Here is a 24,754-nt window from a genome sequence, read left to right on the forward strand (position 1 = left end):
TGCCATTATCGTGGCCAGCGAATCGATAAAAAGGACTACATTCTTAATCGTCATATTTACGATATGGTTTTTAGGGCTAAAAGGTCCTCCCCATCGAAATTAGAGGCCACTCTTCCGACAGGCTCCACTGAAAGCGGAGCTGTAAACCCCCTGCGCCTGCACTACACTGCCACTAGCGTTTACAGCTGACCCATCCGTATACACATGCAGCCAAAGGCTGTCCGGGTATCTATTATTGATGGTTTCTAAGGGCTCATATGCTGGAGTTTCACATTTATTAACATTTTTGATGAGATGCAGCAAGGTGCCTTTGACGTATCTCACCCAGCAGAGAAAAATAGCTGTCTTTCGCCTGCCGGCACGGCATTCAAAGTTGTTTTCTTTTCTGCAATCGATAAAAATATGCTTTGAGTTTTCAGTCGTTGAAACTTATTTAGATGCGGGGTAGTTGACAACCCGAACTGTTTGCTTTGCAGAGACGGGCACATGACAGGAGATCATCTTTTTGTGTGCGAAGCCCTGTCCGATTTGACTGTGACATACACTGACGAGCTCTCTTCAAGAGCTAAAATATATTGGGCTGCGAGACGTCAATGGCAGAGCGCCAGTGACGAATAGCATTAGGAAAAATACATAAATAAATGAAAAATAAAATAAAATAAATAAATGAAAATAGTAATATGTGAGGGGAATATTGTAAATTCATCTTTAATGTGTGGTAAGTTTGAAGAACAGACATTCCTTCTGCAATAAATAACTCCAGAACAAAAAAAAATTGTTTAAATATTTTGTCGTGCGAGTGTGTTCACTAGATTTTTAATTAACGTTCCACAAATTTGTAAAAAATTGTGCTCCCATTTTGCAATCTAATCAGCACAAAACTAATGAAACACAAAATGATATTTCCCTGGTGGCTTACAATTTAGGGCAAATGTTCATAAATGAAAGTAAGAACAAGTAGCTGCGTTATCGCTGCTTGGAAATGAGTGAAGCTGACTTTTGTGTTCCGGCCATGACACAGAAAATGCTCCCGGTATCCCTTCTCATCAGACATATCTATCTAGTTGTGCCTTTAATGGCAACATTTCGCTTGTTTCATCACCGCTACTTGCAATGTGCTTACAAACTTAATGCGTTTTAATTTCCACTAATGTCTTATAGCAGTATTCACAATCTGGTCACATTTATATTTTGGTTTTTAATCATTTATTTTTCACAAAATAATTAAAAATTGTTGTTCAAATAATGTTACTGTGAAAAAAAAAAATTCATTTGTTTCATTTATTTTTTCTTCTGCAGATTTTGGAGTTTTGCTTCTGATATTTTCGTGCTTGATGCTTGATACCATTTAGCGGTAACCTCGTAGGATAAATTTGTCGTCAGAGAATCGTGGCCAATTAGCCTGAAAAGTAAGGCAACGCTTTACTTTTGGATTGCCAAACCAACGGCGTAATATTTATGTATCAAAATATATGTAAACTTCCTTTTGTAACTGAACAATTTAACAGTAAGATTTGGTTTAGTTTTTTTTTTTTTTCTAAAACAGTCTTCATTCTTCCGAGAGTACCATGTCTACATTCATTTCTTTCTGAATTTGATTCTATGAATGAAATAAATTTTTGGTGTACTCATGTTTCTCGTACTGTCGACTTCTAACTTGATAAACCTTCAAATTGTTTATTGTGAATCTTAGATGGCTTCACTGATATACTGCCTTGACGCTATTGAGGATGGTTATGCCCTTGTGGCTCCTGAAGTGTAAGTAATCTAAATCCCCTCCATCTTCGCACAGCATCCTTCTAAAATCACTTTTCTATTAAAATGTACGAATAAAAGTAAAAAGAGTTGTGCAAAAAAAAAAAAACCTCATTTGCCGAAGCAACTTGCACTCTGAAATGTTATGCAGTCAGAATCAAAGCTGCGGGTTAATTAATTTTGCAGTTTCTCGACTGCAATGCTGTTATTTATTTAGTTTATTGATTAGTAACAGGGTGGCGACGATGAGTTCACAAAGGACCTTGCACAGACCCGCAATATTCTCAGCAGTTCCACTTATTCCTTAAAAACGAGCTATCTGTTTAATTTATTCTATTTAATTCCATCCTAATTAAGTTACTTTAAAATTGAATCATGTAAGACAAGTTCTCTCCAAACTCGAAAACAATTTCCATTCGATCAACATCTTGAAATCTGACGTTTCACATTTGAGCCGTTCACTGCAGAACTTGATTAACTCCATAAAAAACAAAAAATGGAGAAATGCGATGAAATAATGTGCATTTCCTTTTTAAATTCCGTTTCTAATATAAATTCAAATAAATTTACCGCTATCATTTAGCGCCTGCTACTGAATTTGAATTATTGCAACGATTTACATTAGAGTACGGAATTAATAATAATGGCTTCTGAAATAAATTATTTATTATTCAATGGCCAATAAAATTTTGTCGTTTAATGGTGTTAATCTTTATTATTTGGGAAATTTATTATGAATATAAAAAGCTATAACTAAGCCAAGTGCTTTGACACTTAAATTTAAGGTATTTCAAAAAGTGGAGTCAATCGATTTGCGCAGTGAACGGCTCATTTACTTATCATAATATTCTTCTTGAGATGAAGTTATTAGCTAACAGAATTCGCACAACCATTACTAGTCAACAATTTAGGCACCAACTGGCAGATTATAACCAATTAACTTTTTTAAATTAAAATTTTATTAAAATTGTACTTTAAATTATGGTTTTAAGTGCAATTTATTGTCTTAAAACTATAAAAATTCAGTTAATAAAAGTTTTTAGAGAGCTCGCAAAGTAGCAGCTTTGAATCTGAAGTGTTTGTGGATGCAGATTTAGAATCTTATGTTAGCTTCGCATTTACATTTGTTGAAAGTAATTTATAAAAATCAGTTTAAAATCAATATTCAGAAACTCCACCTTTGCCACAATCTCTCGTTGACATCTTTTTTAACTAGTTGAATGGAGAAACGTTTGCTCCACTTATCAGATAAATTTCTTAGAAGTGTTCTTATAGAGTTTTTAATGAATCATTTGAAATATTGACCAGTTATAAATTACTTACTGCTTGAAAATTATAAATGATATTGTTATAAGTAGAGAAATAAATATTAGGGAATCTGTAAAGGAATAGGAAACGCGTTTCGGATTAATAAAATCCCAACTGTTTTACTTGACGTAATTGATTTTATCAATGTTTATTTATTTATATTTATTTCATTTTTTTCTAGTTATACCAAGCATATTCTGAATGCTTTTTGGTTATTAGGATTCCAATTGATTATTCTTTAACTTTTCTTACAAGAAAGTTTAAATTCTCAACTAGTGGTCGATCCTGTATGTTTTAGTGCTATTTCAGTCAGACAGTAAGTGACTGAAACTCGTATTTGAATTCTTCCAGTTCTGTCTTTCCTTAGCTTTATTACTCACATTAGTCACCGAACCATTACTTTAAGAAATGTTATGTTCTGTAAAAGATAAATTAATAATGGGCCATTTCTGCATATTGCTCTGTCAGTCCCTGTTTAAGTTAATATTTATTAGGATCAAATGTGAGACTAAAAGTCCCAAATGAAGACAAAAACTGACTGGATTGCCACATTTCTTTAAAGTTCTTATACACATTAAACCCACATACATAGATCCGTAATAGCTTACTACTTAAATCGTTTTATATAATTCGTTTCGGACAGTTCTAGGGGAAAGATTGGCGTAGGCTTTCCTGAAGATTACATTCAGTATCTGTACCAACACTCTTACGACACAAAACTAAAAAAGAACACCACAGCACTTTCCTTACACAGCACAGAAAATCATCACACTTTCGATTTCCCAAACACAAAGATACTTAAATCTGAAACTAACACACAAAAAAAGGAAACTGCTAGAAATAATATACATATCTAAGACAGAAAACAGTTTAAATTTCAAAACAGACACGAACAATTTAAACAACATATACGCAAACTTACTACAAAATACATGACAATTGGCAACACTGACTTCCACATAACCTAACACATTACACACACAGACCGATCACACTCAGTCTATGAACAGAGAAGACAGAAGATACACCAACCCTGAAATGTAAAAATATTACTTTGTAAACTGGGTAAATAATTTTTGTAAATTTCATTATATTATACATATTCATTTTAATGGAATCATTGTTAACAATCAGTAAACCACAGCCCTGAAGATGACCTAGTCCCTAGGTCGAAAGCTCGGCAGAATAAATGTATCACGACTGAAATGGTAATTATTTTTTCATCCTACCTTTTTGGTTTGAAACTTTTTTGATATGATGCCATCTTTTCTTTGTCATTGTATTTTATTCCAGAGAACGTGTATAATATTTGAGACAAATACTTTTTTGAAATGAATTCCAAGTTTTAATTAAACGTTCAGACTTCTTTGACATTTAAACTCTTTCATCAATAATTGAAATGATGATTATTATTATTATTTGATTCATTGCAACTTCTTTTTTTTTTATCTGCTAATTGCTGAAAAAGCGAAATAAAGTAAGTTTCAAGTCGTTATGTAGGAGTAGAAATTAAGTTTTATGGAACAGGTCGTCCACCTTTAAAGTAGTTACAGTCTGCCTACACTTATTTCCTATAACAAAAATACTTTTTTATACATTTTATGATACAGGATGAAACAGTGGCCGGGGCTCTAAGTTCACACGCCACAGAGTGCTGTCCTGTCCAGTTTCACTAAATGCGTTTATCACTAGCAAACATTCACTTACCTTTTTATTCAACCAGGCTAACAAATCATAATTAAAAATCTTCATTTACTGTCCACCTCTTCTTCAGTCAAAGGTGAACAATTTTATCAACTTTGGCCTTGTTTTATTCCACACACATTTCTATGTACAACTACACAATTGTACAGGTTATTTTTATATTTCGTGATCTGATGCTTGAATTCAATTCTCGAGTAATTAAATTCATACTACTTTCTAGCTTCTGTGGCATTTAAACTCTCTCGCCTTTTGATTAAAAAAAAAAAAAATCTTTACAATATTTTATTTTCATTTACACAACTCTCATTGGCCATTTTTTTTTTAATTGTAGGAACATTTAATACAAACAATATGACCTTAAAGTGTAACGCAAGAATTTAGAGCCCAACTTCGTGAACAGAAATAAGAAAATTACTGATAAAAAATGATAGTTTTACAGTTTTAGAAAATCAATTTTGGAGAAAACCTTTTTAAAAAGTTTACGAAAAACAGGAGAATGTTAAGTGACATAAATTTATTTTTGATTAACATATTTTCTTGTAATTCCAAATTTTATCAGCTCTATTAAAGCATCTTAATCATAATTATGTATGTATTCCATGAGATTAAGTTTATCTAATTGAAGTAGCGGGTAAAGTGAATAGGACTTCAATTCTTCTCGTCAAATGTTTCAACTAAATCAAAATTCATAGTTTATCTTTTGGTCTTTATTTTTACTCATTCTAGATTTGCAATAATTAGAATTGTAGGAAATGGGTCAAAGATGGTTTGCCAAAACTTGGACTCGCAATTCACCTGAACCTGATGCATGTTTGCTAATACAGTTTCTATTGGTTCATTCAATTAAAAAAAAAAATAGAAATTTATCCTTTTTTTAAAGCTGCATAGTGGAGATTCGTTTTTTAAAAAGAACTACGATTGTTTAACCTCTCTTGATTGGGCGTCAATATTCCTGAAGTAATACTTAATAGTTGAACTTAAATATACGAGTAAATTGGTTAAAATTTATTTCTTCAAAGATTTTCAAGCGATTATAGATTTTCGACTTGATTTTATTTGATTAAATTAATAAATAACTTTAAATGTCTGCTCATTACTGAACACTAGCTATTTAAATTTAATTCTATAACTATGTAATTGGTTAAAATTTATTTCTTCAAAGATTTTCAAGCGATTATAGATTTTCGACTTGATTTTATTTGATTAAATTAATAAATAACTTTAAATGTCTGCTCATTACTGAACACTAGCTATTTAAATTTAATTCTATAACTATCTGTACATTTATTTAGGTGTCGATGATTTAAATTTACAATTTGACAAGAAAATTCTCTTTGTGTGAATGATACGTTATTAAATATTAATAATAAATAGGGTAATCCATTTTTATAAGAATTTATAGTTCATTACACTCTTCCGACTAATATGAAATTTGACTGGATCTGAGTTATGTGATGTTACTTGGAAATGATTTTCAACGTAGTGCTAACTCTCGCTTGACATTCAATCTAATACCGTGATATTTACGCCAGAAGTTGATATTGACAGCTTTCAATTACTGATAACAACCTCTGTGATTTATGTTGTAAGTTTGTACATCCTTTTTTGATGGGTCATTAAATTTTTGTCGCTTATTTAATCTATAAATGGATTAAAATTTAAAAAAATGATTTATATACATATTAAAATTGTTTTATAATTTGTTTTATGGCATTAAAATTTAATTAAGGACTTATTCTTACAAAATAATATTTGATAAAATTGATTTATTTTTGACGTATTTTTTTAAAAGAGTTGGGCTCATTCTAAATGTTAGGTAGTCAATGTCCAGGAAAATCTAGAAGACAAAATGTGCTCAGATAAATGACAAAAGTAATATGGAAGGATTCGAAGGGAAGTAAAAAGGATTCTCGAGACCGCTCTTGGGCCTTGAAAAAGGGTTCAAAGCCGTTAAAAATAGTATGCGAAAAGCTCGAATAAGGTTAGTTATCTTCTTGGAAGTTCACAGTACGTCAGTTTGATGCACAATGAGGAAACATTTCCGTTTCACTTTCTATATCAGATCGAGGTTTTTCGCTAACAATTATGTGTTCATGATACGGGATAACATTTTAAAATGATCCATTAAAAAGCTTTCTGAAGGAGGAGATGGAAAACTATGTCTTCATCAAATAATTATGAAGACGCCCAGGTGAACAGGGAACCGGGAATGTATACTTGAAATTAAATGCTGTGTTAAAAACCAGTGCTCACTGAAAGGGGCGTTACTCTCGGGTAACAAATTTCAGAGGGCGCTAAAAATCACAGGGAGGAACATTTTTGAAAATATATTTAGATTAATAAATATTCTTAAAGAGAAGATGGAACTTTTGAATTCGGAGAAATGTCGGAAGTTAACAAGAGATAACAAAGTTAAGGTTTCATTTCCTGTGTTCCAAGAGGGGGAAAAAAACCAACAGACAGCAAAGAACAACAAAGTTAATTCACATTTGAGTAAATTATTGCTTCCTGAAGACCGAATTTCAGCAAATTGAAATATTACTTTAAAATAACGAATTTACATTAATGATAATGTACAACTTACTGAAGAGGAAAAGGAAGCTTATCCCCGCCCTGCTCTCTGAACTTCCGTTAGACTTTTTTACTTGTTATTTGTTTGAAAATAGAAGTCTTTTACAATCAATATTTTTTTTTTTACATTTTTACATCAATCGTTGATCGTTTTTCGGCAATGTAACGACAGTTAGTGCAGTTTTTTTTCCCTCAAAAAAGGGGAAAAAAACATACTGCAGTGATATATCCGATTGTTGGGTTTTTGAGATATGCAAACAAATTATAAAGTTTTTGCTCAAACCGATCCATGCAGGCAAGTTCAAGAAAAGCAAGATCATTGTACAAAGTAAGTAATCTTGTGTTTGGGCTTGAATTTGTGAAACACCCCAACTTTCTGACTTAAAACTTGTAATATTTCTCGTGAAAGTTCAATATGTAAAGTCTACAGGTTCACTAAATAATCATAACGTGTAGCCGTAGCCGAAAAATAGTTACCAAAAATTTTTATAAATTACAAAAATTAGAACACCAACGAGCAAGCTGTAAGTTGCACTTTTTCAGCCCGCTCCACAGAGAAATTACTAGTATTCCGCCTAAATCCAATACTCTGACTATTTTATTACGGAATTATTAGTTTTATTATATTTCTAAATCATTTTCGTAGTCTAGTAGAGGGACCAAATGATTGCTTTGCCCCTGGCGCTGGTTTAACTCAGAAGAATTTGTTCTAACTAATAGTTTTTGATTTATGTTTCAGGAGGAGATAGGTGAAGTGTTTGAACGATGGTCTGTAGATGGCAATCCTACTAACAAAACTAACGATGGAACTAACGTAAACACGTCACAAGATAAAGAGATCACCACGGTGGATGGAACAAAACGTTTATCAGCTTGGTCAGAAAATCTATTAGCTTCTTGGACAGAATTCAATTCTATAATAGCTGAAGAATTGCATAGTCTGTTAACAATTGAAATGGCTCATGATACTGGCTCTTCTGAATCATCACCAGAACCGGAACAGAGGACGTTGGAAGATGAAGCTGAGGATAGTGGTTTAGAAAGATCCGCCGAAGTGTTGGACCAACATTCTACCAATCATGTGTGTATAATTTATTTTACTTATTAAGCACATTCTATTTGTGGTAACAGAGATGTTAAATTTATTGATCCACTTGTTGTTAAGAGCTGGTAAAGTGACAAAGACAAACTTTTGTAACTTCCTTAAGCGTTGAATTACAGCATAAGCTTGTTTTGGCAACTATTTAACTAGATTTACAACCAAAGCTAGAGTACAGCATCCCATATTATATTCTAGAATCTGTGTCCTTATTTTCCCAGTTTAACCCTCAAACCACAAGATGAATTTTCCTGACACGAACACTAAGGTAGGGTCGGATCCGACCCGATACTATATTTTCTTACTTACAGTGAAAAACTCAAATATAACTCAAAATAACATATTTATTTCTACATAAAATGTATAAATTTTTTAATAAATTGTATAATTTTATGGCACATTAACTTAGAATAGACTAATACATGAAGAAATGAACTTGAAAAAGGAACCTTGTCTCAATGAAAATAAAACAGTTTACAAAGAGCTTGAATGAAAATTAAAGTAAAATAGTTGCGTGGTAACAAAATTATCGCGTCGTTATGGAAAAAAAATCATTTGTTTGTTCGCCATTATCAGTGGGAACAAGTAGGACATATTTTCCAATCGTAAGGAGTAATTCCTTTGGAAAACGCTCGTTTTTCAGTCTTTTTCCTACAAGAGGTTGCGTCAAGGAAAACGCAAGGTTCTTGAGAAACGTCGAACGTGCATCTCCAGAGTAACTTTCTTCATTTTTGTTTCACTTGTACAGGACAAAACGTATAACGTTAATACCAAGGTCGGGTCGGATCCGACCTAGAATCTGACTTACTAACAAAAATAAGAGCGGAGTGACACTTACCGAATCGGCGGAAACAGTGTGGGCTCTTCCTAAGGACTCACAGAAAGGGTATACCGAGTCTAATATCTAAGAGTTAATTGTGGGGGGAACAATGGAAATATATTTTCGCCTCGGGTCGGATCCGACCCGCATCTTGTGGTTTGAGGGTTAACATATCCTAGTACAGACGTATGCACGTCTTTCCATTATTTCAGTGCATCACTTCAAATGTAATAATTTCTCTGGTCAATAACTGCTTCCCGCTCCCGAAGAAGAAAGGATCGAGCTCAAAGTCTTACTCTCTTATGCAGATTAAAAATCGTTTACAAACTTAAATACATTGCAAATCGCCATTTTATTCTTACGTCGAACACATTCATGTTAATACAAATATAGAGAAGCATTATAATAATTAGCTAGATAACCAAAATCTTAAAACTTCAATATTCAATTAAGAATTTCCTTAATTTTAGATAAGTAATCAATACACAAATATACTGTACACTTTATATTTTCATCATTTAGCAAAGATCCCATTGTGTTTTGAGTGAGATATGTTGCGATGTATTCTTCTGAGGCCATTTTTCTCTAATCATCCGCTCGATCATCACACAAATGGCCGTAACATTTTTCAATATTCGCGTCTCAAAGGAATACAAAGTATGTTTTTTGCATTCCAACATATCTTGGGATTTCTGAAATAGGAACGTGCCATACCTTGGGGACCCTGCAGCTTCTTCGCAGGAAGTGATTTTCTTGCCTGAAGTCTTCCAAGTAATGTTCGAATATTATTCTTAGAGCCCTCAAATGTTGTTATCTCATGGTTTCTTTCTACATAACATCTTTTACTTTCATTCAGTAATAGTGCTCACCCAGTTTTAAAACTGAACCATTAACAAAAATGTATATAAAACATCATTATGAAGTAATGAGACCTTAAAATAACTTGTAAAAAAAAAAAATTGTTATGAAGGCGCCATGTTGTTTGAATAATTACTGAGAGATTTTTGTTAATGACCTGCTGCCATCTTGAGAAAACTGAATGCTGAGAGAATATGATTTAATTATTCACACACTTGCTTTCTATATAAATAGATTTCTCATTTTACATCTTGTGGAATTTATTTTTTCACTAGTATTATTACAACGAATTTGCAAACGCAAACATTGCTGAAAAAAGTTGGTCATTATTTCAGTTCTTTGTTATCATTATAATGAGAATTATTTCGCCTAATTTTCGAATTGAGTTTTCATTGCGAGGGTAAAAAAAACATAATTTGAAATCATCTAAATATTGAAAAAAACTGACATTCTCTTTCTGTAATTTACATGATGGCCAACAGTGAGGTTGCACACCTCATGAGGAAAGAAAGAAACAAGATATAAGAAAGATGTTTATGATATTCCGGCCACGAGAGGATGACTCGACGATGCGAAAAAGGTTTGAAATAGCTGGCGGAGCTTGGACAAGGTTCAAAGAAAGTGAAAGCCAAGTATGAACGGAAACATTATTTACCTTTCCCTGAGTTATTAGTTTTTCTTCTGGTAACCAACTTATACTACTACTTATATATAACCTAATTTTATTGTTGATGACCGGTTTCGAGCGTAGACACAGTAAAACATGCCAACATGGAAAAGGTCTCTAAATATATTTTTTTTTTAGGTCAAACGAAACTAAATGTTTAACCCAGACACACACTTCGAGGGAAAATGATATATGGTCCACCCAGATACAGAGTATTTTGGAATGATTTTACAACTGTTTGTTCGCCAATAAAATATAGTGCATCCTTTATTTGCCAGGAAGAAGATTGCGGTACACAGACATCACCCGCAGTATCTAGGTGTTCCAGTTTCACTTGGCTCTCTGATTCTTCTTCGTTGCCAGAGGAGGACACTTCGTCATCGTCTCCACATCCTGACAGTTCAGGGGATTCACATAAAGAAGAGCCATCTCCTTCACCGCCAACAGCGTCACCCAAAAGTATGTTATCTTTTTTTTTGCTCTGATTTGTTTTTTGTTAGTTGAATATTTTGATAGCACTGGTTTAAGTAATTTTAAAAATGATTAAGTGGATTAATTTATATCTTTTGCCGGAATGGCTACAATGCGTTTTCATGCAGATGTATAATATAAATAAAAAATAATTATTTTTCATTATTTCGGAGATGTTATCTATGTTTTTACATTTCTTATCATTTGCGGAATCATATTCTGATTACTGCATCATCGAATTATAAAATTCGTGGTAGAAAGGATGAAAAAGCCTTTAAAAAATTTTAAAAGTAAGGAAAAAGTTGTCTGCAAATGGGATAGTTGAGTTGCCCAAGAAGATAGAGGTCTCGAGAGTAATGAAAATTCATCTCTTCTGCATCCTACACTAGATATCTAAACTGGCCGCCAGATCATACAACCAAATTTTAGTAATTCATCTCTCTGCCATCCATCTTCTATGTTTTTATTAGCCTTCAATTATAATAAAACCTTATTTACTTTTTACAAATATGTAAAAAGATATCTGCCGTAGCGATTTTCATTTCTGAGGAATTGAAAAGAATTTTATTGAGTATAATATGAATAAATATTCAATTTCTGATATTAATACTATCCTAAAGAGTAGGCGCCACGGTAGCCGAGCGGATAGAGGCGAGACCTGCGAAGCTAATATGTATTGTGGTAATAGGTTCGATTCCCGGTCTTAGGCCTTGGATTTTATTTAATGGTTAATAAAAAGAAATTTACAGTAAAGTATGTTTGCTAGTCGCCTCCACCTAATTGGTAGTTGGACGTTAAGCCCCGCCTGAATAAATAGGCGATTACTTTACTTTACTTTACTCTCCTAAAGATACAGCTTTTTTTTCATTCTTTGTTAATAGAGGATTATTTTAATCTTTGTTAATGACATATGTAGTCGTTCCTAGTAATAGGTTTTCAATTCAATTTCGTATTGCCCAAAAATGTTGCTGCAGGTTGCACGTGCCTGGGTAAAACACAGTGATGTCTGGTTAGTGTGGAATTGCAATAGTTTTTGTTAGTGACGACAACTTGGTATTAGAGAGAGGACCGTACTGCGGCTAGACAATTAGCTACGCAGTTTGAGCCATGTTCTACACCTGCGGCTATCGATACAGAATGATGCGATTGTGCCATGGCCGCCGTTATAAACTGAGCGCCACATAACGGACCATATTGTCATATCGCACCAGTCTGTTGTTATCTTCCACTATTGGTCTCTTTTCTAGGTCATTCGGCTACTAATCTCTTCATCTTAGTCTCTCCCTTTTATTGTGATTTCTATTTTTAAATTGTTTGGGCTTCCCAGTTAATCTAAAAGAAGCGATTCTTTTATGACCGACAATAAATCACAGGGAAAAAATCACATAAAAAAGACCAGAGGGTAGAGTAACAATTCAATAAAAAGAATCTGTTTCAAAAACTTGCAGTGCCGTGAACCGTGATTAACACCGTAAATATTTACATCAGCTGTTAATTGGAAACTAAATATTTGGCATCATTACTCACGATGGCGTTTTATGTGAGTGAAAAATTGGTGCCTAAAACACTTCTTTTTCTCATTGCGATTTTCTTTAAGCGGGAAAAGACTAGAAAGTACAAAATTTATTCAATTTAAGAGGTTTTTGGTTTGGTCAGCCGATTAACTTCAAACTGTGAATTATATATTTCATTTCTACATTATAAAGTTAATGTGGCCGTACATTTTAAACATTTTGAAGGGAACTAATTCCCACATATCCCCCTGAGGAGCTACCTTAAGAAGAGCTTTCTGAGAGAAAATGGTTCAAATAAAAAATTGTGGCTCTGTACGTAAACAATGAGTGTTAAAATTTGATTCAAAATCTCTAAAACCTCAAATAAAACTTGAGCAAAGCGATATTTTCGGTTACCAGATTATTATTAATATTTTTAATTGCATCACAAAAAAAGTTTGCGTAATTTTATTATTATAATTATTTTAAATCGTTAATGGGAAGGAGACGCAGAATTAGGGCAAAATTGTCCTGTATATGAATTCTTTCCTGTTACATTTTTTATATTTCTGATTTCCTCTTGTTCTTTATAATTTGGCCTTATAAATCAGTGTGTACACTTTCAAAAAGAGAGTCCACTGCACCTTTTGAATGGACATCCCTTTGCCATATATGAAGATTCTTCCGAAATGACACTGATAGCGGTCTCAATTAAATTTCATTTCCATCTTTCTTATTTTTTTAATTTTAAGTTTCGGCCTATAGTTGTTTTTTTAAACCCCAGTTTTTGAAAAATTTTCTTTTAAATCCGAATAAGCCTTGGACAAAAAATAAGTAAACCGAATTCTCTGAATTGAATAGACCTTTCTCCTCCAGCGTATCAGATCATTATACGCCATATTGTACCCCTAACTAATTGAAATGGCGTTCTAAGAATAAACGTAGTCTCCAAAATACTAAAACATTTAGAAAATTTTAGATATCTTTTTAAAGAGGATTTACGTGCTGAGCGTTTGTCCTTTAATGATGCGAAATAACTTTTTACAATCAGCATTATAATTTCTGACAAACTTTTTTTTTGTAAAGCACTTGCTTTATTTAGTACCATTAAAACATAACAAGCATTATTGGAAATTTAGATTATCTTAATGCCCTTCAGTTGACCTACATTTCATTCTATGACTCGTTTAAATGATTTATATTAATTGAACTGAACCAATTTTGGCTTTTATCCAGTCTTTTAACGGATTAATTTGTACTAATGGCATTAAAGTGCATTTTAAATGGATAATTCTTCCTAATTGTAATTATGCACTACATTTAGGTAATAGATTACTACAGTCTTGTTGCTCGCAAACCGTTGAGGGGTAAATTAATAATCTGTTAGAAGTGGGAATAGCATGAATAAACCTCTTTGGAGAAAGAAGTAGTCTAAAGAAGAGAACTGTTTAAATTTGTCAGCAAAAAATGTCGTTATTTCGATGCCGAGTGTTAATTTGATTTATTTTTTTAAAATTTCAAATAATTAATTTTAAATCTCTACACAAAAAGCTCAAATTCTGCCGCTGATTTATTCGACATATTAAGCAGATTTTTCGCAGCAATATTTTAGTTTTGTATCCAAAATTTAAGTCACATGGGTATAAACTTTGTTGAAGTTAAATCCTCTACAGTCACTGAACAATAAAATTAAAGTTCAAAAGCAGTCAGGGATTCAAAAACCAGCGATATTATCGAGCACTGCAGAGCTGACCACATTTTCAACAGCCCAAATACTGTCTCAGAATCTTTCTCGACAAAAAAATAAGGAGTGATACAGAAAACGGGAAAATTAGGACAAATTGATGCACAATTAAGGATATTGATGGTCTAAAAACCTAAATGCTATTACTTTGTGTGTGACGTTAGTATAATATTAATAAGAGAATTCTCTTAAGCAGCTAAATTAGCTGATTTGCTAAATAAAATTATTTGAGATCTTTTTTTTTAATTTTATCAAGAGAAAATGTTTCTGAACTTAAGCTCAATTCGCCCATTTGGGATTCATTAACCTCGTTTGAGAATTCTGTTCTTGAACATACCGTATAATGGATCGACATCAGCAATTTCTGCGCTTTGTATCCATGCGGCAGTATTCAGTTTGGCTAAGAGTTACCAGGCATGTACTCGCTTCTCTCAGCCTGCGATTAATGTATACACTACATGTTTAAATAAACAGCCAATCACAAGCAAGCCATTAAACAAAAAAATTAACTAATTTTACTCAAATGTTTTTCTGCATTTGATCCAGATTTCTTTGGTTGAGCATGAGGCCAAATTTTCAATGTAGAGGTCTCGGAATGTTTCCCTATTATCAGAGTTTACAGGCACCTCCATTTTTGATTGAATTATGGTTCTTTACGCTTGAAGATGCGAGGGAGTGTGTTTGTATTAGTTTGTACATTTAACTATTTACCAGTAGATAACTAACTCATCGTAAACAAATTTTGAATAATAATAAAATGTATTTAAAACCTGTTGTTGGAAGCCTGGTGTGTGGTTTCCATAGAATACTCTAATTTAACTTGTTATTATTTGTACAGATTGCCAGAAATGTCGTCGTAAAGAAACCTGGGAACGTTTAAGACGTCGTCAGTCCGGCAAATTGCAAGGATGTTCGGCTATCGGAGCCATGCGCGATGTTTGGATACGTCGTGAAAGTCAACAGTTACCTGAATCGTCCAGTGAACCAGAACTAACTCGTCCACCGCTCGCATCGGTTCGCCTCTGTGCCCGTACGACCGTGCCCAGGCCAGTTTGCCTTCCACTTGGACCTTCAGTTCCATCGAGTCGTTCTCCAGTTGTACCTTCACTGCCATCACCATCCGGCACTTCCTTACATAATGAGCCACTAACTCCACAAGATCTTGGGAATAAGTCGTCATCGGCACCATTATTAGCCAACTCTAAGCATCCATCTCCTGCAAGTGCCAAGGTAAGTGCTGTTTGGTCGTTTCATTTTTTAACACTGTTCATAATATTAATAGTTATTTCAAATTATCCTTGTCAGTTCTTAGATCCTAACTCCCTCTCCTCACATTGAGACCAATTTTTCTAACTAAAGTGATCTCGAAAACTGATATTTCGGTGAAAACTTCTAGTAGAAAATCTGTACGGTTCTCAAGCTTTCACTCACGAGCGTTAGAGAAGGAAAAATCGGTCTCGAGTGTTCAAAAGTGCTCGTACCTCTTCTTTTTTTGTTTCCTTTTGAATTTAAGTCGTGTCAACATCTGCCGCCATTGGCGTCCGGAGCTTTTTGAAGTGCACTGCCGGCCTCCGGACAATATTCTCTCATTACAGACACTATCCATAACCGTGAGCTGTGAGAAGGTCCTAGAAAGAGAAAATCTACGGGCAGGCAGCTGTATCATACCTATTAGTTAGCATTTCTAATTCTTAAAATATAGTTGTTTTTAAATTGTAAAATGGTAAGTACTAAGTAATGAATTTGATTTGAACCTCTTCATGTAAGTTGTGTTTGTCTTTACGATGATGAGTCTTAGAGCATCAGTAATGTTAGAATAATTCCCGCGAGGAAGTTACAATCTCTGTTGAAGAGACTTCCCCCTACGGCAAATGTTTATAAAAAATTTTATATTGTAACTTACAAGGCGTCATTTACATTCTTCTTTTTGAATTCAAAGTTACTTTAAATTTGATTCATCACTTCTTTTTTTAAAAAAAAAAATGATATAGGTATCATGAACCCTACAATTGTCGGCCTGTAGTAAACAAATGAATATGTAAACAAAAATGTAATAAAGGGACGCCCCCAATACCTGAGGCAGTACACCGTGTTAATATATATGTAAATAGCCTGACAACTTTATTGTTTCTGAAACCTTTGGTCTTTATTAATTTTTTGTTTCATTTTGTTCAAACTGGTATCGGACAAAAGAAAGAAAATTCATTAATATCTATTAAAATTTCAATATTGCAAACTACAACTCCAAAATTAGTAGCTTTGCTGTAGTTACAGTGTCATGACCACTTGAAACTTTTTTTTTTTTTTTTTACATGGCACTACAGCCCTTGAAGGGCCTTGACCTCCTTAGTAATTTGCCTCCAGCTCTCTCTATCTGTGGCCTTTCTTCTCCAATTCCTCACACCAAGCCTTCTGAGGTCTCCTTCCACATCCTCCAACCATCTCTTTCTAGGTCTTCCCACTTTCCTCCTTCCTTCTGGCCAATTCCGGAAAATCTTTTTCAGTGCACGATCCTCGTCCATTCTTTCCAAATGTCCCAGCCATGCCAATCTTTTGCTCCTTACCTCGGCAACCAAATCCGGCGATGCAAACAATTCTTTCAGCTCCGTGTTACTTTTTATCTTCCACGAGCCATTTATAAGATTTGGCCCGTAAATCTTACGTAACACACGCCTTTCCCACACAAGAAGTTGATTGCTCTCACTCTCATTCAGTATCCAAGTTTCCGAAGCATACAGAACTATCGCTCGGATAACTGTCTTGTAGACGTTTATTTTATGTTTTCGAGAGACATTTCTGGATTTAAGGATCTTGTTTAGAGCAAACGTGCACCTACTTCCGGCCGCCAACCTCTCTTTAATTTCTTTTCTGACGTCCATTTCTCTAGTGAAGATGGCACCCAAGTATTTAAAAGCTTGTACATTTTCAAACGCTCTTCCGCTTAACATCACAGAAGGAGCGTTGCAGATTCGGTTATCGTTCCTAGAGCATAGCATATACTTGGTCTTGTCAGTATTAATGGACAGACCCACAGCCTTGGCACTGTTTTCCAATTGATCATAGCACTCTTCCAGAGCCCTTAAGGTTCTTCCTAAAAGTACTATGTCATCTGCGTAAGCCAGGTACTGCCTTGACCTATTAAATATCGTTCCGTTTGGGTTTGTCTCAATATCTCTGACAACTTTCTCCAAGGAGAGGTTAAATAGGATTGTGGAGAGGACGTCACCTTGCCTAAGACCTCTGTTTATCTCAAACTCTTGAGAGTAATCCCCTTTAATTCTGACTTTCGCAGTTGTTTTTAAGAGGCACATGTTAACGAGCCGGATTAATTTATCTGGGATGGCAAACTCTTTCATAGTTTGTAAAACTTTATCCCTGTAAAGGCTGTCATATGCTTGCCTGAAGTCCACAAATAAATGGTGAACATCAATATTGTATTCGTAACACTTCTCATGAATCAGTCTTAATGCACATATTTGGTCCGTGGTTGCTCTACTCCTTCGAAAACCAGCTTGGTAATCACCTAAAATCTGGTCCGCATACTCAGTTAGCCTCTTTGCTATTATTTTGGCCATTATCTTATAAACAACTGACAATAGGGCAATACCGCGATAGTTTTCACAGGAAGTTTTATCACCCTTCTTAAAAATTGGGCAAATTATTGCAACCGTCCAATCCTGTGGCATCTCTTCTTTTTCCCATATCATTTGTATCAGCTCAAACACTCTTTCCTGAAGAAGTTCTCCTCCCAGTTTCAGAAGTTCGGCCACTATTCCATCAGCGCCTGGAGCTTTATTATTTTTGAGTCCCATTATGATCTCAATAACTTCTTCCTTTTCAGGGTACTCTACATAATCATCATTTAGCATTTCAATATTTTCGGGTATGTTTCCTTCTCTTTGTATAGTTTCCTGTCCCATATTCAGCAATCCCTCAAAATATTCCGCCCATCTCTTCTTGATCTCCATTTCATCACCTATCATATCTCCATCCTTTCCTCTACAAAAGTCTACACCAGGTTGAAATCCTTTCCTTTCTTTCTTCACTGCTGCATAAAATTCTCTGACTCTTTTGTTTTCTCCATCCTCCTCCATTTTCTTCAAAAAATCCAGTTCGAAATTTCTTTTTTTCCTTCTACATATTTTATTTGCTTCTTTTCTTTTTGTAATCCGTTGTATTCGCTCTCGTAGCTCTTTCTATCATTTTTATTCTTGCCTTATTTCTTTCTTCTAAGGCATACTTACACTCCTCATCGAACCACATGCTTCTTTGCATCTTTTCCTTCCTTCCTACAGAACTTTCTGCTGCAGTGCTAATTGCTATCCTTACATCTTCCCATCGTTGGGCTACATTGTCTTCTTCTTGATCGCTTCTCACACTGAGACCTTTTTCTACTTCCTCGATATATTTTTCTCTACATTTTTCATCCAATTTCAATTTTTCAATGTTCCATTTCTTCTCTACTGTTCCTAATTTCCGTTTATTAAGTGATATTCGTTGTCTGTACTTAATCCTTACTAAATTATGATCGGAATCTCCATCTGCTCCTCTACAACTTTTAACATCACAGATATCAGAGGCATGTCTAAAATCAATCATCACGTGATCAATCTGATTTTTTCGGAGGCCATCAGGCGTTCTCCAGGTTTCTTTATGAATGTTTTTATGAGGGAATTGCGTACTTCTAATGGACATATTTTTTGATATAGCAAAGTCAATCACTCTCATCCCGTTTTCATTACTAATTTCGTGTAGACTGTGGCGTCCTAAAAATGGGCGGTAACTTTCCTCTTGCCCTAGCTTAGCATTGAAGTCTCCTAACACGATTTTAATATCGTTAGAGGGTATGCTGTCATATACTGCCTCCAGTTGTCCATAGAATTCGTCTTTTACTTCCTCATCTTTATCCTCTGTGGGAGCATGGACATTAATAAGTGAAATACTGAAAAATTTTGCCTTTATTCTAAGTGTAGAGATTTTTTCATTCACATTTTTAAAATTTACCACTAAGTGTTTAATTTTATTATTTATTAGGAAACCAGTTCCAAAGTTTCCTTTTATGCTGCCTCCATGGAAAATGGTATAATTTCCAGATCTAAACACACCTTCATTTTTCCATCTAATCTCCTGGAGAGCAGCAAGACTAACTTTGTATTTATCCAATTGTTCAATCAAATTTTTTAACGCTCCAGGTTTACCTAAACTTCTAACATTCCATGTTGCTAGCCAAAGATTTGTTCCGTTTCCTCGCCTGTTTCGTACCTTTTTAGCTGTCGGTGTATTACTTTTTGGTTCCATAACAAGTAAGATTTTTCTAAGATAGGGGTGTTAACCCTATGCTAAACCCCCATTACTTTGGAGGACCTATGATTTTATGAGGTTTACTCCTCTGGCCTAAGCCTGGACTTAGGGACGGAAACCCTAAGTTGTGTATTGTTATGCCTTTGTGTATGTGTAATGTGAATGTGTAGTGTAATGTGTTCAGTGTACTGTTTTGGTGAGTGTGCATGGTGTACTAAGCTCAGGAACCCGTGGGGTCGCTACTCCCCAAGTAGTTGCATGCAACAACTACCCCTTGCGGGGACCACTTGAAACTAGTGAACTTTTTTTCTGTTGTGAGAAAAACTATTGTGGAAAGTTTTTTTTTTTTTTTTTTTTTTTTTTAATCATTTATTTAGTTACAATCAACGCATTTTGCGTTATAAGCAACAATGATAACAATAAATAACAGAATAAAAGAGTGGAGAAGTTACCCAGCGGTAACACTCCAAAAGATTGTGGAAAGTTAAATTTAAAAATTCATTCGACGCTACAAGCTACTTACTAGACTACTTGACCGCAGATCCAAACTCGGCTTGCATCACAAACTGACAATTTACAAGATACTGTTAAGACCGATATGGACATACGGAGCAGAAGGGTGGGGCTCAACCAAACCCTCGTAACTCCAAAACGCCTGCAGACACTACAGTCTAAAATCTTAAGGAAATCTTCCTGAATGCTCCATATTACATTTCTAACCTTACCATACATACTGAACTTCACATCCCTTTTGTCTCTGATCTAATAAAGTCTCGCTGCCGCAACTTTCACAGCCTTCTGGCTCTCCATCCTAATCCTCTTGTACAACAGCTCTCCTCTCCTCACCTTCTAGACAATCCTCCTCGTCGCTTGAAGCGGAAGTGGCCTAGGGACCTACTGATGTAAGGGTAATATCCACTGAGAAAGAGTTCCATCAATGGGTGATTGTTCTTATCATGACTTTCATGTGAACTTAACCAGTTTCATCAAATTTACTTGATGCAACATTTGTTGCAGTTGTAAATGTACTTACAAAGTAAAAAAAAAAAAAAAATCAAAAATCATTCACCATTAATAATACCTACGACTTGTTTTAGAGGCGGATTCCCACTTTGGGAGTGGTACTTTGTGAAGGTGTTTAAATTATTTCAAAAATGGATCGCAAGAAGCACCAGCTGGTTATCTGTTTGCCAGATTATTACACGATCTATTGTTTATAAAATATGAACCAAACAAAGGTACTGGATATGGTGTTTCACTAATTACAGTTGAATAATTGTTTCTCCGTCTGGACACTGACCAGTAGTTAAGGAATTTAAAGCCTCTCTTAGACCAGAGGCCGCCGAACTGTTTTTATCATACCCCTAAAAACAGGGTTTCTTTGAAACTTTACGAAACTGTATTGTCTTCCACAGAATTAACCACTTGAAATCCATTAATCCCCTACAACACAAAATATTGAAGCATATTCTCTATCGCTTGAAGGTTCTCCTTTCTTGTATGCTTATAAATTTACTTGGTACAATAATGTTTGCTTTTCATTGCATTATAATTCAGTAGCAAAGTTTTTTTTTTTCCCCCCCCCCCTTAATATTTGTACTTTTCATTAAAGCCGATTGGCTACTGAAACAAAGAAGAAATCTCTAGTGGTAAATTTTATTCAATAAAATTAGGATCTCTTCAGTTTACTTTACAATCTCTTATTAAAATAAACTTAAAAACTGTTTTATTTAATTATCTTTTCATTTCTTTTTAGGTTTACAAACAGCCGAGATCGCAGTCCGAAAAACAACTGACAGGTAAGTGCTGCCTTTGTATTTTTTGTTTGTTTCTTGGCTTCCAGTTGTGATCATTTTAAATACTAACTTAGACAACTTTGCGTCCATTGAAGAGGATACAATGGTTTATAATACTCAGTCGCGAAACTCAAGTTTTTATGATTCAAGCAGTAAAATCTACTGATACTTTTAGACGCGTCAACATCTTAGGTCATTGGTGTTTGGAGCTTTTTTCTTTTAGTGCACTGCCAGCTTCCGGAAATATTCTTTTGTAACAGACACCACTGATCATTACCAGCAGTGAGCTATAAATTATTTACACGAATAGCAAAGTCAAGACTAAACTTACTGTCCGACCAACTGCAAAGTAGTGTACAAGGTTGGGATTGTCTATTTTCAGTGGATTAACGGTCACTCAGAGAATGCTTGAATCAAGCTAGTAGTTTGTTTAGCCTAAGAGAGTCCGGCAAGCTCTGATCTATCATTTTTAATAGGAGATCTCGTATTGTACGGTGTTGAGGAAGTGACATCCATTAATTATGAAACATAGGCTAAAGAATGGGTACCGGCAGAAAATTGCTAATTGCTACTAATAAGTTTTACCAAGCAAGGAGGAGAAAACTGGTAAAGCTGCTACAACAACTACTGCACGGCCATAGAAGTCAACTTTGCATTCAACCTTGCACCACATCTGGTGGTCTGTTCAGATCATGTTCAGACATATTTATAAATTTTGTTTTAACTTTAGACTGTAGGTGAATGTTTTAAAGTTTTCCCAAAATTATTAATTTTGAAATTGAAATAATTGGTAAATTAGTGTTACATATTTTGGATTTATTTATTTTAGTTGAAATGTACTACTAACATTAGTGTGGAGGGTAAATACTTATACGTAAAAACCGACGTCCTTACAGGCCATGTTCTAAAAACCACTTCTTTGCACTCCGGGAACACCAAATTTATTTTCAGTGAATCTCAGTATTGAAAACAGGATGCAATCGTAGTAACTGAAAAGCAAAGACATTGTTCCTTGTTTTCTATTCTAAGAAAACTTCTAAACGAAAAACTTTCTGATATTTGGAAAAGTTTTTGAATGAATAAAAACTGTTTATTAAAGGCACTAAATATTAAAACAGCAACTGAAACTCGAAGCTTCTTTAGAAATATATAAATTTTAATAAATTCTCTGTAGTATAGAATATAATATAGAAGGAGTATAACATTACAGAAAGTAATAATTTATAAGATGATAGTCAACTGGATTGCATTATTACAGCCTGAAGGAATTGGGTTACTTTATTTAACTCTCTTTTTTATCTTTACTTAAAAATTCAGGATTAAAAAAAAATAAGAATTGTTGAAATATAATGGCCTGAGTAATAAACCTTTTCAGTCTCAATTCAATAATAGAACATTTTGGGACTTCCTTGAGCCCATCTTTAGTCTATAGATAAATATTTTGTATTATATCACGAATTTATGTAACAAAAGATGAACCAATAAAACAAAGAAATTTACATCACTATAGATTCTAAATTAGTTTTTACTATAATTTACTAGATTTTACAATATTTAAATATTCATTTAGGCTACAGTATGCGGGAACCAGGATATCCTAATCAGAAGAATTAGGCCAATCGTTTGGCTCAGTTAATTTTTATAATTTCCTTAATGATTTTTTTCATTTCTATTTAATTATTATTATTTTTTTTTTTTGCGTTTATTGTGCTACAATCAGAGCGTTAGCGCTATAAGTAACAATGATTCAATGGAGCAATAAATGATAAGTAAAGAGTGGAGAAGTTACCCAGTGGTAACACTCCCTATAATTATTTTTAATTTGTTTATTTATTTTATTTTGTTCGATTGCTTCATCATCCCGCCTTCGACATTTGCTTACATATTTACTTGTAACGATGATCATTCACTAATATTAATTTTTAATCTAAATCGAGGCACATCTCCTACTTACATCTAAATAATCACTATTTACGCATCTACAAGGGTCGTTTGAAAAGTCCGTGCAAAGTCAGAGAGATAGCACTACTGGCGCGTATCGAGGTTATGTTTAGTTAGTAGCATCTCTTGGAAGAACACACACCAAGTTTCAGCCAGATCGGTCTATTTCTTTGTGTTTGGCATTCGTTTGAATCGAGGAAGTCCAGTGATTTTCAAAAAATGGACGAAAAAGAATTTCGTGTGTTGATTAAACACTACTTTATGAAAGGCAAAACGCCTCAGGAGACTAAAGAGAAGCTTGATAAACATTATGGTGACTCTGCACCTTCGATTAGAACAGTTTATAAGTGGTTTCAAAATTTTCGGAGTGGCCATATGGGCACAAGTGACGCTGAACGTTCTGGACGCCCTGTTGAGGTTACTACTCCAGAAATCATTGATAAAATCCATGATATGGTGATGGATGACAGAAGAGTGAAGGTGCGTGAGTTTGCTAGTGCTGTGGGCATCTCGAATGAACGGGTACATAATATTTTGCAACATTTGGACATGACAAAGCTATCCGCAAGATGGGTGCCGCGATTGCTCACGCTTGACCAAATACGAAATCGTGTGAAGTGTTGCAAGGACGGTTTGCAGCTGTTCCAGAAGAATCCGCAGGACTTGAAGCGTCGTTTCGTCACTGTGGATGAAACATGGATACATTTCTACACTCCTGAGACTAAAGAACAATCTAAACAATGGGTTACCAAGGGGGAATCTGCGCCAAAAAAGGCGAAGACCGTTCCTTCGGCTGGAAAGATTATGGTAACTGTCTTTTGGGATTCGCAAGGAATAATCCTCATCGACTATCTGGAAAAGGGTAAAACTATTACAGGTGCATATTATTCATCGTTATTGGACCGTTTGAAAACCGAGCTGCAAGAAAAACGCCCACGATTGGCCCACAAAAAAGTCCTTTTCCATCACGACAACGCACCAGCTCACACCTCAGCAGTTGTGGTCGCAAAATTAATGGAAATAGGGTTCCAACTCGTTTCACATCCCCCCCTATTCTCCAGACTTGGCTCCCTCGGACTACCATTTGTTCCCCAATATGAAGAAATGGCTGGCGGGAAAAAGATTTTATTCAAACGAGGAGGTGATTGCAGAAACGAATGGCTATTTTTCAGACTTGGACAAATCCTATTATTCGGAAGGGATCAACAAACTAGAGCAGTGTTGGA

The 24,754-nt window shown here is 34.5% G+C and overlaps 1 protein-coding gene across 3 annotated transcripts in view; it reads left to right on the top strand.

Annotated features, from left to right (window-relative positions):
* cv-c (RhoGTPase activating protein) overlaps positions 1–24,754 on the top strand; it is a 512,238-nt gene that overhangs the window by 201,592 nt on the left and 285,892 nt on the right. For all 3 annotated transcript variants that reach the window (XM_074134447.1, XM_074134439.1, XM_074134458.1), the window contains 4 exons: positions 8,078–8,419; positions 11,061–11,241; positions 15,329–15,720; positions 21,548–21,590. In XM_074134447.1, coding sequence (XP_073990548.1) covers positions 8,078–8,419; positions 11,061–11,241; positions 15,329–15,720; positions 21,548–21,590 — 958 coding nt within the window. The remainder of the gene's footprint in view (positions 1–8,077; positions 8,420–11,060; positions 11,242–15,328; positions 15,721–21,547; positions 21,591–24,754) is intronic.

This window comes from Rhodnius prolixus, unplaced genomic scaffold, assembly GCF_049639745.1.
Source record: "Rhodnius prolixus isolate KJV_2025 unplaced genomic scaffold, Rpr scaffold_1, whole genome shotgun sequence".
Classification (NCBI taxonomy): domain Eukaryota; kingdom Metazoa; phylum Arthropoda; class Insecta; order Hemiptera; family Reduviidae; genus Rhodnius; species Rhodnius prolixus.